At 39.1% G+C, this 12916-nt stretch overlaps 1 protein-coding gene across 1 annotated transcript in view; it reads right to left on the bottom strand.

The window, feature by feature from the left end:
- Positions 1 to 1056: 1056 nt before the first annotated feature.
- Positions 1057 to 12916, bottom strand: part of ADGRV1 (adhesion G protein-coupled receptor V1) — a 697985-nt gene continuing 686125 nt past the window's right edge. The window contains exons 88-90 of the mRNA XM_066381830.1: positions 10459 to 10650; positions 7387 to 7564; positions 1057 to 1475 (exon numbers count right to left, since the gene is read on the bottom strand). Of these exons, the coding sequence (XP_066237927.1) occupies positions 1357 to 1475; positions 7387 to 7564; positions 10459 to 10650 (489 nt within the window). The 3' untranslated portion in view covers positions 1057 to 1356. The remainder of the gene's footprint in view (positions 1476 to 7386; positions 7565 to 10458; positions 10651 to 12916) is intronic.

Raw genomic sequence — 12916 nt, 5'->3', positions numbered from 1 at the left:
CAATTTCATCATTTGCTCTACCCTAACATGGAAGAAACTATTGTGTAACGCTGTAGGTTGAAAGAGATAACTAACGTATTTGTCAGTTAAGGTAAATTCAATCTTATTTCTACAATTTCTAAAGTTCCTAAAAAAAAGATTTTAACTCCACCAATGATACAGCCTTTGTTTTCTATGTTGTTTGATTTTGTTATGCAGCTTTTATTTTTTTACCAACAATGACAATCCACTAATCAAAACTCAGTATAAGAGGGCGGGGATGGGAGTGGGCAGGAACCAACAGGAAGAAGAGAGGAGTCATTTTATAATTTATCAGGTGTATATAAAATATAACCAGGTTTTATAAAAAATAAAGCCAGTCTTAACAGCAATAATAGAGCACTGAGATGTTCTAATTATGGCTCTAAGGGAAATAATTAACAGATCAAAATTTTTTTCTTAGGTAAAAATGTTTTAAATTTTTTCTTGGGATGATACTACTGACTTTCTGAAAATTACTTCACAATTTCAAAATAAAAGGTCAAAAAGGCTTTCTTAGGACAAACTTGTTCTGTTCTTAATAATTCTTCTGGAACCTTAGTCAATGAAATCATCATGAACACAACAGTGTTTGTTCTGAGACAGACTTTCTGATTTCTCATTCCAAGACAAAGAAGGGCTAAAAAACCCAAACCAAGAAATATTTTTCCCAAACAAACTGAACTGTTTGAATGATCTTCTTCATAGCTGTGCTAAAATGCTTGCTGGAGTTATTTTTAACCAAGAACAGAACATTCATTTTGAAAAATGTTCAGTTCCCTAATTTTATAATGAGCAGAAATACATACTTTCGATGAAAGACTATGCAAACTGCAGTACCCCTGTCAACAGGCAATAAATTTTATGGTTTTTAGGAATAAGTCTTCTAGATGCTGGGAAGCCTTGACTCTAGATCACCTGGATCAATGCTGGAAGAAACAGGGCGCTTACCATCATCCAGGTGTGGGGTTTGTTTCTTTGCTCATACACAATATTTCCTCATAAATAATGAGCCTAGGTGATGCCAAGTGGGTTTTATCATTTTTATTGTTATTACTTTTATTAAACAATGTTAGCCATGTAGGATGATTAAAAAACAACTAATGTTCTTGGAATATGTACATTCTACTAACTGATATAACTTGATCCAGTCTTCCATTACAGCAGTGAATTTTAGGTTGCACAAAGATGAGTAATTTATATTCTGACACAACAATCACTTCTGCACATTCATCACAATCGCCAGATTCCTATTATATGGCTGCATGTACTTAGAGAGTTTTAGCATGAAGCCAATACAAATATGAAACTATCCTCATTTTAATGGTCTCTGTGCCGCTAAAGATGGGTGTCGGCGATGGGTATCCTCCTGAGTTCTACGATCTGGGAGTCAGTCAAAGTGCCTCCCTCCTGGCTGCCTTGACCAGATTCATTATCACTGACACTGAGACCAGCACCTGCAATAGAAAAAGAGTGAACACAAAAACCGTGATTAATGCAGTGAATTAAGGGTCAAGTTACATTAAGTCAATACATGTTTGTTATTATTATATTAGAAAAAGGGAGCTGTGCATTTAGAATATTATTAATACTTAACAATTATAAACTATGCTTTAATTTACTTTTTTATAAGTAAAGTCAATTTCTAAAGACACAAGTTTGGATTCTCAATGGTTGACAGGTATAACAACATGAACAGCATTTCTAAACTGGGGGTTTATTAAAAAAAATTCAGGCAGGTTAGCAGAATTCTTCAGCAGGGAGGTAGGATTTGTTATTCAAAAACGTACAACCTCCAACCCTACATGTACTGAATCCAAGACTTTTACCTGAGACTCAGTCAGTGGGCCATGATCCAAGAAGAAAGACACGCATCAATAACACCTGGTGACATATCAGCACCCAGAGGACCAGGGGCTCTGAATGACTCAGATCTGATCCCGAGATAAAAACATTATGCAATATAGTGCCAGACAGATCCACACAAGATTCTCCCAAATCTAGCTGTTAATTACAGAGCACCCAGAAGCTGTTTTGAGGAAGTTCTATTATTCACTACTCTTTCACAACTCAGAATAATGAGAAAACTTAACACTATTCTAGAGTAACACCTTATTTTCTACTCTGATTCACAAATTTGCATGCTCTCTGTGTCTCCGTCTCTTTCTCTCTCTCACTCTCTCTCTCCCACACACACACACACACACACGCACACACACACACAGGTCACAGGGCATGCTGCTGGTATATATTATATTTTCTGGGCACTAGGCTCTACATGGAAAGGAAAGTGAAAAATCAGTTGCTGGGGAGCTGAGACCTCCCTTTCTGTCTGAGATGCAGGAAAGGGTGTTTGCAGTGTTGTAGCCATGGGGTGAATTAGCTCTATCTTACCCTGTTTGGGATGAAAGCAGGAGCCCGTCAATGAGGTTCTTTTAGTCAAACCCTCCCTCTTCTGGGTCTCCGTCCTTCCCATCCTCTCTCTGTTGCAAGCTGTGGTTGACACTGTACCGGCCCACCCACCCTCTGACCTCCAGGTCTGCTTTCGCTTTCATCTCCTCCTACAGCCTGACAGCAACCCTGCCTCCAGGCCTGCAAGCCCCACCTGACCTGCTTCGTGCTCCGCAGCCTGATGTCTCATTGGAGCTGCTGCTCACTGTCTTCTCATCCCATGTTACTATGCTGGCATCCCTGGGGTTCTCTTCTCACTCCCCCACTCCTTACTTGGGCTGCCTCCACTCTTCCTATAACTATCAACTCAGGTATCACTGCTGCTACCCATGGAAACATGATGATTCTCATTCAAAATTTCTCTCTCCCACTGGATTTATGTTCTTCATATCTTTATATTCCTAGTTCATAGGACAGTGCCCAGCATACTGTCAGTGTTCAGCAAATGTTTGTTGTCTATATTAATAAACTATGCTCTGCCTCCTAGCTCTTGAAAATGCCTCTTCCATCTCTATTGTCCACACTGTTCCTCTGATCTATTCAGCATCCACTGCCCTTTCCTTCTCAAGAACAAACGTTAGTGCCTATGGCCAATGAAATCAAGTCTGAAATCCTATGCTGTGGCTTTAAAACTCCTTATTCTGGATCTACCCTACTGAATAGACATATTTCAACCTTCGCCCATTGGAGAGCTTTCTCAAAGTGATCAGGTAACTCAACAGGTCCTGAACATGTCATGTTAATTCCAGCCTGTGTATCCATTAAGACCTATGTTTATACCCTTCCATAAATACTACTTTCACTATTCCGTCAAAACAGGGAGTTGGAGGACACAATATTTGAAGTCTTATTAGTTCTTACCTAAAAGAATTATTAATCATATCCCCATTTACTCTCTCAAATTGCTTTGCTTTGGATGATAAATTATACAGCACCTCTATATATGATATAATGTATATGTAAGTCGTATAGTAAAATGTGTAAGAAGTTACCCAAGAAAAGAGAATGATGTAAATTTTCCAACTGTAAAAGAAAAGGCTGCTCATATGATATATTTGTATTTATTTTATTTGTTTTTTAAGTGAGAGGTGGGGTGGTAGAGAGACATACTCTGACATGCACCCTGACTGGGATCTCCCAGGCAAGCCCCCTACCAGGGCAGTGCTCTGCCCATCTGGGGCCACTACTTCATTGCTCCACAACTGAGCTATTTTACACCCGAGGGGAGGCTATGGAGCCATCCTCAGCACCTGGGGCCAACTTTGCTCAAACCATTTGAGCCATGGCTGTGGGGTTTGGGGGATGGAGAGAGAAATAGAGAGAGTGAGAGAGAGAGAGAGAGAGAGAGAGAGAGAGAGAAGGGGTAGAGGTAGAGAAGCAGATGGTCACTTCTCCTGTGTGCCCTGACTGGGAATCGAACCCGGGACTTCCATAGGCTGGGGCGATGCTCTACCACTGAGCCAATCAGCCAGGGCTTGCTCATATATTTTAAAAATGAAATGAATAACAGTGGGCATCAAATTGCTGTAGAATTTAAACTCCTTGAATTAACTTAATAGAATAAAATAAAAATTTTATTACAAAACACTAAAATTTATAATACAGCGGAAATTACATTATTTGGAACTATTTGAATTTAGGATGAAAATATTTAGATGCTTATTAAAATATATGCAAAGGGTTACATAACTTTTCTAAGTTGTTTAGTGGTTCAAATGAAAAGGAGTAGCCCATAATTAAGGTAGAGCTGAGATAGATCAACAGTTGCAAGTTAAAATGTAACAAAGGACTGGTAAGGTAGTATAAACCAGTAAGGCAGGTCTGGTGAGCACCGGACAAACTGAGGAGCTGACGTTTCATCTAAACAGGCAACTATCACTCAACACCAATCACTCTGTTAATAGATTTTCTTTTTTAAAAAATAAATGGCCTGTGGTGGCGCAGTGGATACAGAGCATTGACCTGGAATGCTGAGGCTCTCCGTTTGAATGAAACCCTGAGCTTGTCCAGTCAAGGCACATACAGCAAGCAATAAATAACTAAAACAAAGCAACTATGAATTGATACTTCTTGTTCTCTATCCCTTTCTTTCCTCTCCCTATAAAATCAATACATAAAATTTTTTTTAAAATTCTTTATTTTTATGGGCTATCTCTAAATTTTCAAATATTGGCTCAAAAAATGCTATAATGCTATGCGTGTCAAATAAAACACCCTGTTGGGCCAAATCTGGCTTGTCTGTCGACTAAATTCTGCTGCCAGCAGAATGGTATGTGGACTGCTCACATGGTTTGACCACATTCTGTGATGGAAAGTGTCTACAAGGTAGCCCTTAATTTTTATGGTACCTTTTCCAAAAATAGAGGGAGCCAACGCGAGAGACTGCTATTTTGATCTTTGGAAGTATTTATTTCCTAACGAGTGCAGCGAACTCCCAGTAATACTAACCTCTGTCTATAAGTAAGGAAGTCATTCCAAACATTCCTGAACTGAATGCATTTAATACTTGTTATATATATAGGACCCACATCTAATTGAATTATGCTGCAAGAATTTACTGTATGTTCCCAGTGTCATAACATCCACAACTGACAGCTTCATAGTGCTAGTGACATAATCTTCCTGGAGAATTATTTGCAATCTGAAAGCCCCCTTTTTAGTCGTAATGCTAGTGAGCATTTTATGCATCTTTGCATTCCCTTCTTCATGAAATTCTCTTTCTCTTTAGTTCTCTTTCATACAGTTCCTTCTCTGGGACCCTCTTCTATTTAGTCTTTAAATGTAGATACTATCAGTTCATGGGTCGGGAAACTTTTTGGCTGAGAGAGCCATGAACGCCACATATTTTAAAATGTAATTCCATGAGAGCCATACAATGACCCGTGTACGTTACGAATTATCCAATAAAAATTTGGTGTCGTCCTGGAGGACAGCTGTGATTGGCTCCAGCCACCTGCAACCATGAACATGAGCGGTAGGAAATGAATGGATTGTAATACATGAGAATGTTATATATTTTAACATTATTATTTTTTTTCTTAAAGATTTGTCTGTGAGCCAGATGCAGCCATCAAAAGAGCCACATCTGGCTCGTGAGCCACAGGTTCCTGACCCCTGCTCTAGGATGTTCTTCTGTTTCCCTTCTTTGCTCTTGTTTTCTCTTCCTCCCTCACCCCTCCCTTTCTCGCCTTTTTCCTTCTCATCACTTTCCTTCCACTCTTCCAGATCAACCTTATTCATCCCTGTAGCTTCAAATATGACCTCTGCAGATACATTTCAAATCAATACCTCTGACCCTGAACCGTTGCCCGAGTTTCCTTCAAAACTGACTATTTAAGAGCCACTGGGCCTAAGATCAGTATGTCCAAATCTGAGCTTGTCTGTTTGCCCCTGCACAAAATTAACGAACAGATGCTCTTTATACAATTCCTTAGCCACCTGGTGAGATGCAGGGGCTTTGCTGACTGTCCTCCCAGTGGTCCCTCAGTGCTCCTCCTCTTTCATCTCTTTTTTTATTTCTACTCTCTCATTTCTTTGGACAATTGTAACAACCTCCCCCTAGCCTTTCTGATTTGGTTTCTAAATGTATTCTTCATACTTTTATAAGAGTTATTTTGTCTCAAAAACCAGTAGAAACATGCTACTCCTCTCCTCATAAACCTCCATAGCTCACTAAGCTCTATAAAAAGCCCACTCCTTAGCATGGCATCTGAACAGCATTTTAATATTATGCAAAATGTCAGGACGTGTTCTGCTCCCCCCCAATGAGTCTATCATGACGTGTTATGGAAACACCAGGTTAAATTGAGTGAAGTGGGTAGCTTTAAGCTAGGGCTTTTTAGAGCTGCTAAAATGGTAATGTGAATTATGAACCTTCATAGTTTCCCAAATATATGCAGTCAGAGGGTCCTCCCATTGACGATAACTACGAATATCACAAGGAGCGTGCTCCCTGAAACCGGGCTGGGGTTACTACAGTAAATTATTAACAATGCAGGTCAACTACCTGTCAGGCCTGTCCCCCTCCACCCGCCACACTGCCGTGTGTATTCTCCCAGACAGGTCCCACACATGGACGCCCTGGGCTGTGGCTAATTCTGTTCCCTCTGTCTGTACATCTTTCCTCTACTCTTTACCTGTTTAAAACCTACACATTCTATAAGAATCAATTAAGAGGGTTTAAAAAGTTATTTGATTTCCTCAATAGTTAACTCTTTCCACTACTTATATTACTCTTCCTTATGTCATGTTTGTGTGAATGTCTATTCTTTCAAAATCCAAGTTTCATATTCACTCACTCACTCATTCTTAAACAATAGCTACAAAATTTTTACCAAGTGCCAAGCACTTTGTGTATATGGATCTAGAAATGAAAATTTCACTGAAAAATTTTTAACAGTGTCAGTACATTTTTCTGAATAAAAGGATGAAAGAAAAAATTACATATTTGATTTGAAAACAATTTTCCGTTGTATCACAGGATGACTGGGGTTAAACTGACAGTAAGAGCCAATGAAATAATGTAGGCAACAGCACTTTGAAAACTGTAGAATGACACGAAGCTCACGATGCTACCTTTGAAAGTTTCTGCTTTAAAGGTTCTCCATAAGAAGGTCTTTTTCGCAGATCAGAGGCAAAACTGTCACCGAATCCCTACCAGGTTGCCTTAGAACACTGAACTTGTCTCGGTAGTATCTTGGTGTTCTAGAACAACTACACGCCACAGATATTTACATTTAGTTAGAGTACGCCTTTTTCATCAAAGCAAATTGTAAACTATTTTGAGTTTGTATTATATTTGGTGTCAAGAACAAAATACTTAGTGTTGGGCTAAGATTAGGAGTGAGTCTTGGACTCAGGTTGTGCTGAGGGTGACTGATTGACTACTTCTAATGTAGTTTGTGGGTTCATACATACCAGTTTTTAATGCAAATATCAGGTCATCAAACTCCTGGGACTCCTCATCAGCTATTAGTGACCCCTGGCCATATCCTCCAGAGGAAGGCAGTGTGGCGCCGTTTTGTGGACTTGCCTTTAAGTCAGGACTGGCTTGACTGGCTGGCTGAAAGGGTCCTCTCTCCCAGTCAGGTGGCACCTTTTTGGGTTGGGATGGGAAGAAAGGAAACCGTTATATAAATACATACATATTTAATGTGAATGTATATAAACTATCTCCACATCTCATTACACAAAAAAGGGCTATTGAACTATTTAGAATTAAGACCTTTAATTGTACCTTTGTCTTTTAGAGAAGTATGTTTCTCTGTGAGACAATCTAACCTGGTAATTCTAAATGATTTCTTTATTAAAATTAATTGTAAATTTATATGCATTCATGTGTGGGGAAAGAAATTTACCTTTTAAGCCAATCAATACCATTTATTTATTTATTTATTTATTTATTTATTTATTTATTTATTTATAGAGGAGAGGGAGAGACAGAGAGAGAGAGAAAGAAGGGGGAGGAGCTGGAAGCATCAACTCCCATATGTGCCTTAACCAGGCAAGCCCGGGGTTTTGAACCGGCGACCTCAGCATTTCCAGGTCGAGCTTTATCCACTGCACCACCACAGGTCAGGCAATATACCTTTTATTTTTTAAATAATGTATTGTGCAAAGAAAACTGTTAAAAAGATAAAAACTGGAGAGGCGCCCTCCTAATCTTTAAGATACAAAATACAATTTTAAATATAGTAACTACCTATAAGAACATACTGAATTGAAGGAAAAAAGTTATCTGATAGCAATCTGAACTTTTCCCTTTTAAACATTAAATAATTAAAAAGGTAGTTCTATCCTGAAATAATTAAACATATTCACTTCCCTCTTGGTTATTGGTAAAAATCCCTTAATCCTTCTTTCCTAATACTTTCTCTTCTCTGCAAGGCTTTCTAGAATGTCTCTAACAGTCCCTCATTGACAGCTGGATCAAGGCCAATTCTAAGCCTCTGAGGAATGTAGAACTCACGTTAGGGTATGCCACTGTGCAACACCCCAAATGAACATTCAAGTAGTGGCCCAGGCCCAGGAATTGAATGGTCACAGCTGCTGCCTTTCAATATAAGCTTTTCTGAGAGACTGCAGGGATGCCAAAGGCTAAGAAAAGTGACCCAAGGACTGTAGAAATAAATCTAACAGGAGACAAAGTTTTAAACAATTTTTCTAAGAAGTTGAACACTGTTCAAAAGAACTTTCTGTGATGATACAAAAATTTTATACCTGCATTCTGCATTATGGTAGCTTTCAGATATATGCGATTATTGAGCACTTGAACCTGGTGACTGATGAACTGAATTTTTAATGTTCTTTAATTTTAGTTAGTTTAAATTTAAATAGCCATGCATGGCTAATGGTTATTGCATTGTACAGTTCAGATCTAGGCAAATGCTAGAATGGGTAAACAGTAAAAAAGACAAAAAATTTTTTTTAAAGATTATCCCTAAATCACTGATCCTAAAAGTATCCATTTCCAGCCTGGCCTGTGGTGGCGCAGTGGAAAAAGCATCCACTTGGAATGTTGACGACACCGGTTTGAAACCTGGGTTTGCCTGGTCAGGGAGCACATGAGAAACAACTATGAGTTGATGTGTCCCACTCATCTCCCCCTACTCCTTCTCTCTCTCTCCTCTCTCTAAAATGAATAAATAAAATCTTTAAAAAATAAATCCATTTCAACTTTGATAAAAAAATAATTCAGTTTTTAAAAGTTTTGAGCCTGACCTGTGGTGGCACAGTGGATAAAGCATCAGCCTGGAACACTGAGGTCTCTGATCGAAACCCTGGGCTTGCCTGGTCAAGGCACATATGGGAGTTGATGCTTCTTCCTCCTCCCCCCTTTCTCTCTCTCTCTCTCTCTCTCTTACTCTTACTCTCTCTCCTCTCTAAAATGAATAAAAAATTTTAAAAAAAGTTTTGGGATATACAATATATCCCATCTGGTACTAGATTTCTAAATATTTATGGTACTAAATACATATTCCAATTTTTAAATATTGTACTTTATATTTGATCACTTACCTTAATTTTAACCTGACATGGATAAAATTACTTTCTATATTAAGATAGAAGAAAAAAAATATCACTAGACAGGTAGATAATCTATTTATCTAGCTATCTACTTTTCTACTTATTTTCCTATCTGTAAATTGTTATCTTTTTAGACAACTGTACTTTGATTCCTGCCATGTTTCTGGATGAACACATAAACACTGTTCCCCTTGGCTCTCAGTGCAGAGAGGCAGCAGGGGCTGGATCAGGGGTGGGGAGAAGCATATCTTGTCCATTGCAGAAGTTCTCAGGGCCCCGAACAGCATCTATTCTGGACAAATGTCTTCAAGTATGATGTAAAATCTGAGCAATGGTCCCAGTGCTATGGTGGCATTGCTGACAGGTTGGCAGCAAGGTGGTTTAGACACAGGAAATCAATATGATGTGGCCAGAATGCAGAGTGCAATGGAAGGCAGACTTACAGAAGACAGCCTGGGTAAAGTGGTGCTGCAGAAGCATCCTTCCACACCTTTGTCCTAAAGTACTTTCTGGTATTTAAATTAAAGTTTCAGCCTATTTCGCCAAGTGTTTGTTGGGATTAAAGACATGAACAGGGATGGGTGGAGGTGGAGAACCGTGTAAATATTTTTAGGAAGAAGAATATTTTAAAAACCATTTCTGATGGTGATTCAGTCACTACCATGTCAAATTTGGAAAACTCTGAAGAAACATAATGCAAGGTATGCATTCCCACTAGGAACTGCTGGTTAGCATAGGTCACATGGCAGGGGAGATAATGAATTCGATAATAGGTATAAACTATATATTCAGCATATCAAATATGTACCACAGATCAGAAAATGCCAGTGGCAAAGGGATTTAAGAGTCACATAGCACCATTTAACTTGCACTCTTTTTGAGTTGGAAAGGCCGTATATGAACTAGAGACAGAGAGAGACAGAGATAAAGCCAGAGAGTGAGAGCGAGGGCAAGGGCAGGCACCTCTTCCATCGCACTGATAAGATTCTGGGTGGACTTGCTGATTTCCCCTCCAGCAGAAGGCATCCCACTCCCAGGTGTGAAGAAGGCCGTGCTGGGTCCTGGGTGCCCATTCATTTCCACTGTGTAGCTGGCTTTCATGGGGCAACAGGTCTGGTTGTGCAGAATGAAATAGACCACAAAAACGTAAAGTCCCTAGAAAAGAAAACTAGTATGTTAAAAGAAGTCCTGTGACCAAAGCTAAAGTATAAATGTGGCTATAAACAGAGTGATATTCTACAAATGTTTTTAAAATTCTACCCAAAGCTAGGATTACAGAATAATATTAGAAGTCTAGCAAGAAGCCACTGTAAATTTCTAAAACTGCTCTCTCACGAATCAATCTGTTTTTTTCTTGGTTAAAATATAAGCAACCCTGAAATGTAGCTCTGCGAATACACAAAAACAGAATTACAGAGGTACATCTGATTAGCTGTTTGTGTTTTGTTTTAGAAAGCAAACCTCTTACCTTCCAGAAAATTACTGTCTTTTCCTAGATCCCACTTATTCTCATTGTTTTCTTAGCAAAATGGTAGACATGAACTTCAACCACCTAGTAGGCTTCTGAAGGGCAGCACTAATTAAGCCTTTTTGGTTTGTTTATGTATCTCACCTACATATCTCATTTGGAAATAGAATCTCACTGGGTAGGGACTCAGAGGAATTTTGTGGATTATCTAAAGTTTCCCATGCTTTTATTTTCAGTAAATGTTACATAAGAACAATAAAGGGGGTTGGGAGAAAAGAGCTCATAGACATAGAGAACAGTGTGGTAATTGAAGAGGTGTGACGGAAGAGGTGCCTGCCCTTGTCACTGTAGACCAGTGCTGGTCAACCTGGTCCCTACCGCCCACTAGGGGGCGCTCCAGCTTTCATGGTGGGCGGTAGCGGAGCAACCAAAGGATAAATAAAAAGATAGATTTAACTATAGTAAGTTGTTTTATAAAGATTTATTCTGCCAAACTTAGCGAAAATCCGACATAAAGTACTTGGTAAGTAATTATTATTATATGCTTTAACTTGCTGTAACTCTGCTTTATAAACTTTATAAAGTAAAGTTACTTCCCTATTTTATAAATCACCATTACTGTAGAACCGGTGGGCAGTTAGAAAATTTTACTACTAACAGAGATACAGAAGTGGGCGGTAGGTGTAAAAGGTTGACTGCCCCCGCTCTAGAGGAAAGGGCTGTGGGGGGCAGACGTGGGTGGGGGGTACATGGGGACGGAAGGAGACTGGACTGGGGTGGTGAGCACTCAGCACAGTGCACAGGTGACGTGCTATGGAATGGTACACCTCAAATCTATGTAATGTTATTAACCAATGTCACTCCAATAAATTCAATTAAAAAAATAAAGCTATCTTGTGCATTCTTAAAGATCTGCTGGCCCTTTAAGTTATTTGCAATCTAGTCAAATTCTTAACAATTACTCTGCTTCTATCACAGATAGCATCTCAAATTTTGTATTTGTGTTCCCAACAGTGTATACACTGCTTTCCTTCATGATTTCTACAAGGGACCTACTGTATACTTCTAATGAAGCTTCTATAAAGCTTGTTAATTTGACCTTTACAATCAGCCAATAAAACATGTTAAATAGTGCCTCTTGTGTCTGTTAATCCTGGTGTTTAAGTTTCGGAAGCAAATAAGGATCTCCTGAGTTACTAACATTCTTAGATTAATCCACAAAAGTGAAAGCAAGGCACTCAATTTGTTAAAGAAGAAAGAGAGTTAATGTCAAATTTTTCACAAAACACAAATAAGTATCTTCATATTGTGGAGCTGTTATTCTCCCATGGTTCTCCACATTTTCAGGAGTACAGAAGCAATAACGTAAATAATACACATTTGTGAACTTGCAACATATCTGCTGGTATAACTAAAAAAAGTCCACTGGGAAATACACAAGACAAGGATTACAACCAACTTTTTTTTTTTTTTTACAGAGAGAGAGAGAGAGAGAGAGAGAGAGTCAGAGAGAGGGATAGATAGGGACAGACAGACAGGAACGGAGAGAGATGAGAAGCATCAATCATCAGTTTTTCGTTGCAACACCTTAGTTGTTCATTGATTGCTTTCTCATATGTGCCTTGACTGTGGGCCTTCAGCAGACTGAGTAACCCCTTGCTCAAGCCAGCGACCTTGGGTCCAAGCTGGTGAGCTTTGCTCAAACCAGATGAGCCCGCACTCAAGCTGGCGACCTGGGGGTCCCGAACCTGGGTCTTCCACATCCCAGTCCAACGCTCTATCCACCGCACCACCATTTTATATATAAAATGAAATTGGAGGACAGTCTGTGAGGTAGGCTGTAGGAACTGATTTCTGTTGCCATTTCAGGAATATTGTTAAAAATTAGGCCTTTCTCTCCTTTCTGCAGGAATGACTCCCTTTCAGGTTCGCATCCAGTCTACTTAATTAACA

This window comes from Saccopteryx leptura, chromosome 4, assembly GCF_036850995.1.
Source record: "Saccopteryx leptura isolate mSacLep1 chromosome 4, mSacLep1_pri_phased_curated, whole genome shotgun sequence".
Classification (NCBI taxonomy): Eukaryota; Metazoa; Chordata; class Mammalia; order Chiroptera; family Emballonuridae; genus Saccopteryx; species Saccopteryx leptura.
Note: the sequence above shows the minus strand (reverse complement) of the source record. Positions and strands in the feature narration are given on the sequence as shown.